Source organism: Apis dorsata, unplaced genomic scaffold (assembly GCF_000469605.1).
Source record: "Apis dorsata unplaced genomic scaffold, Apis dorsata 1.3 scaffold_221, whole genome shotgun sequence".
NCBI classification, from domain to species: Eukaryota; Metazoa; Arthropoda; class Insecta; order Hymenoptera; family Apidae; genus Apis; species Apis dorsata.
In genome coordinates this window covers 90,220-94,524 of record NW_006263503.1, presented here as the reverse complement: position 1 = coordinate 94,524, position 4,305 = coordinate 90,220, and the positions used below count along the sequence as shown (strand labels likewise).

Sequence of the window (4,305 nt, the reverse complement as noted above, 5' to 3'; positions counted from 1 at the left end):
TTTTTTTTTTTTTTTTTTTTTTTTTTTTTTTTTTCTCTCTCTTCAAATTATTAGGAGCTGCTGGGAATGGGAAAGTAAAATGAGAAGCATCTTTGCACTGGTTATCTTTGTTTTGGGCTGTTACTATTTTGAGCCTTACATGTTCCCTGGAATAGCACTCCTTATCTTGTTAAAATACTATCTGGTACGTAAATAAATTAATCAGAAATATATATATATATATTTTTTTAAACTATTTCTCTAATTTATCGCTATCTTTATGAATTATTGACATTTGTTAACACATTTATCTTACGTATTTGCTAATCCATTACTTCCATTGATCCCTACTTTTTTTATTTGCTAATTTTAAAAGAGCTTGCAACATATATAATCTAATGTATAAGAATTCTTACTTAACGACATTTGTAACATATAATTCTGTAGACCAGTAGAACGTATCCCATTCAGCAAAGTAATAAACCTTGCACTAAATTTCTTATTTTTATCTGATACTAGTCAATAGAAGCTAGTATTTCCCTTTTAAAAAGCCAAAAATGCTAAAATTAAAGCTGCACAGGTATGTACTCAGCATAGGCATTAAAGTTAAATCAATTTTAGCTTTTTTCCTTGCCACATAAGTGCTCTCCCCATGAAACTTTATCGCCTGGAATTTAATGCATAACTAGATGCAACGCATATCTCCAAGAAGAATGTGATCCTTGTGCACTTTGCACATATTAATTCAATAACAACAGTACCTGAAAATTTATTGCCTATGAATTTTTCCATCAGATTTACCATCAGAGCCACCTCTCACAATTAAAATTACACAAATTTCTCCAGTTTTCTTCATTATTTAGCGTTATCATGTACGATAAATCAACTTGCTTGATTTTTACCTGCATTGCTGCATGTCCACATCCTTTACTGCCTGCCAGCTTTACGGGGATGGAAATGGATTGAAACAATGGATTTCCGGACAGGTCGCGATGATAACCGGTACGCCCCTGACCCATCACACCACCCATTCGCACTTTCACGACGAGATCGACGAAGGTCCAGCCACTCCAGGGGACGACGACGACGACGACGACGACAAGGATAAAGTGAGTTTATTCTCCACCGCTTTTTTAAAAAACATTTTTTTCTTTTTTCAGAAATCGAAATTTTGATCGAACTTTGACTCGAACTTCCAACAATGCAAAATTTATAGATGTTCGGCCATCGATAACTGAAGACTCCTTTTCGATGAATATTACATGCTGTACAAATGTCACGAATCTTTCAGTTGTATTTTCTTCGATTCATCAAATTCGGCAAAACGAGGTCACCGTATTAAAAATTAAACTTTAACTTTTCGTGTTATTTCCTGTTTCCTGTTTTAAACGTTTCTCTTCTAACCATCGAATATCAAAATATATTCTCCATCGTGTATTCTTCAAAAAGAAAAGAAAAAGAAAAAAATTCTCGATGATGATGCTTCTTATTTTTTTCGCAGGAAGAGAAGAAAAGTCTGAAAGAGCGGTTGCAAGCGATTCAAGAGGTGACCCAGACCGTGCAAAACTCGATCGGTTACATAGCGAGCCTCTGCGAAAGGGTGAAGAATCTCTTCAACTTCACTGTCCCTTATCTCAGTTACCTGGCCATGATATTGGCAATCCTGGGCGCCGTTGTCCTCTACTTCATCCCCCTTCGATACCTCATCCTAACGTGGGGCGTGAACAAATTCTCGAGGAAGATCGTCAGGCCTCACTCGGTTCCGAATAACGAGCTCCTCGACCTCATATCCAGAGTGCCCGACGACGAGGAACTCCTCAATTACAGGTTCGTTTCTTTCATTGAAAATTAACCCTTTGCACTCCAGACCCGCTTCATAAGATTACCATAAAATAATTATATAATTATATAATCTTATCATAAAATTACACTTCATAAGATTATACGTAAAGGGCTTAGAAATCTATTTATGAAGCGATATTCTGAAAGAATCAAACATAAATAAATATTGCAGTTCAAGTTGCTGCAACAATCTCATTGGAGACCAAGAGTCACTGTTGGAGAGCAGACTTGTTTCTCCAACAACTCCAGACTCAGACCTGCATTCATGGCCTCATAAGATTACCATAAGATAATTATTCATATGATAAGATTACACCTCATAAGATTATACGTAAAGGGCTTAAAAATCTATTTTATGAAGCGATATTTTGAAAGAATCAAACATAAATATTGCAGTTCAAGTTGCTGTAACAATCTCATTGGAGACCAAGAGTCACTGTTGGAGAGCAGACTTGTTTCTCCAACAACTCCAGACTCAGACCTGCATTCATGGCCTCATAAGATTACCATAAGAAAATTATTCATATGATAATTATACCCCTCATAAGATTATACGTAAAGGGCTTAAAAATCTATTTTATGAAGCGATATTTTGAAAGAATCAAACATAAATATTGCGGTTCAAGTTGCTGTAACAATCTCATTGGAGACCAAGAGTCACTGTTGGAGAGCAGGCCTGTTTCTCCAACAACTCCAGATTCAGATCTGCATTCATGACCTCATAAGATAATTACTCATATAATAAGATTACACCTCATAAGATTATACATAAAGGGCTTAGAAATCTATTTATGAAGCGATATTCTGAAAGAATCAAACATAAATATTGCAGTTCAAGTTGCTGCAACAATCTCATTGGAGACCAAGAGTCACTGTTGGAGAGCAGACCTGTTTCTCCAACAACTCCAGACTCACCTGCATTCATGGCCTCATAAGATAATTACTATATGATAAGATTACACCTCATAAGATTATACGTAAAGGGCTTAGAAATCTATTTATGAAGCGATATTCTGAAAGAATCAAACATAAATAAATATTGCAGTTCAAGTTGCTGCAACAATCTCATTGGTGACTGAGTGTCACTGTTGGAGAGCAAAGGGTTAAAGAAGGAGAGAACAATTAGATATAATTGTCCGTTAAATTTGTTTTAAATATTATAACGTTGTTATAATATACAGGGAGTTGAAACCGTTGCCGACCGCCGATTGCGAGAAAGGATCTGGAAGTCCAGGCGTGTCGAATCAAACGCGGAGGGAGCAGAGGAAGAGGCACAAGGCCGCGTAGCAGCATGCCCCGCGGCCGGAAGTCGCGGGTCTACGATCACCGAGCATCCTGAGGACGGTCCTGCTGCGCCGGAATAAGCGCCAGCGAAAGGGATCAGCGGAGAATCCGGATGTGATCGACATAGACTGAGAAACGCCACGTTTCCACACTCACCGTAGTCGTTTTAGCTAGAAGGGGTTGTTGGGGGGGAGGGGGCAAAATTTAAATCGAAATTTACGAATAAAGTTACTCCCGAACACAAATCGATAATATAAATTGGAACAATCTAAAGTGGAATAATGGAAAATTTGATCGAGAATGAAAAACTTTTAAACTTTTACCAAAGTAACTCTATTCGAAATTTTCAACTTTTTTGGGTTAACCAACACTTTAAATCGGCGTGGTATGCGCCTCGATCGTTTCGAATCGTTTCGTTCTCGATGATGAAGATAAATGTAAAATGTAAATGCGTTAGAGATTAGCTCGGGAGGAAGAGATGGAAAAAATATGGTTAGGAAGTTGCAACCGATTTATTGGCAAGGATTATTTTTACGTAGGATAGAATATTGGTAGATTCGTTTAACAAACGCTTTGGAAAGCATGTTTACACGTTATACAATCATGAACGAATTCTCAAGGAGCATACCAACAAGGGGGAAAAGATTATCAATAGATTTCGGTTTTATAAATTGGAACGAGTGCATCGATAAATTTGATAAAAAAATATATATATATATATATGTATATTCTCGTCTAGAAATAATCTAGATAGCGTTTTTTTTTTCTGGAACGTGTAAGATAAGAGAAAACGACTGCGTGCCATCGTCAGGCAAATAAGGAAAGGTATATTTCTTCTTTTTTCCATTCATCGTTTCTCAAACTATTTCTTGTTTGAGAAAGTGATAAACCGAGTATTCTGAAAGTATATCTCCCGTTTGTACGGGGGAAGAGGGGAACGTATCGAAAAATAGCGCAAAACATTTAATAATCGTGCATTAGTCAAAAAAGTAAATAGACGGAGAAGAGATATAAGAGGGATGTAAAGAGAGTTTTAAGGGGAGGGAAAAAAAAGAAAGTGTACATTACGCGAGAGTATTTCCCGGCCAACGGGTTATCCTCGTCGATCCGTTTCGTCCATCGGTGTCGTAGATATAGCTGCTACAAAATCGTTACCAGTGACAGTGAGGTGTTCGAAGATTTAAAAAGAGAGAAAAGTTG

General features: G+C 37.0%; 1 protein-coding gene across 5 annotated transcripts in view; it reads left to right on the top strand.

Annotated features, from left to right (window-relative positions):
* Positions 1–3,471, top strand: part of LOC102672395 (multiple C2 and transmembrane domain-containing protein) — a 25,476-nt gene extending 22,005 nt beyond the window's left edge. Inside the window, exons 11-14 of one of the 5 annotated variants that reach the window (XM_006615324.2) lie at positions 37–184; positions 921–1,088; positions 1,481–1,806; positions 3,003–3,471. In XM_006615324.2, coding sequence (XP_006615387.1) covers positions 37–184; positions 921–1,088; positions 1,481–1,806; positions 3,003–3,108 — 748 coding nt within the window. In that variant the 3' untranslated portion in view covers positions 3,109–3,471. Of the gene's footprint in view, positions 1–36; positions 185–842; positions 1,089–1,480; positions 1,807–3,002 lie in introns of those variants that run through there. The other 4 variants (XM_031510318.1, XR_004150447.1, XR_004150446.1 and 1 more) reach the window with 4 other exon arrangements.
* The last annotated feature ends 834 nt before the right edge of the window (positions 3,472–4,305 follow it).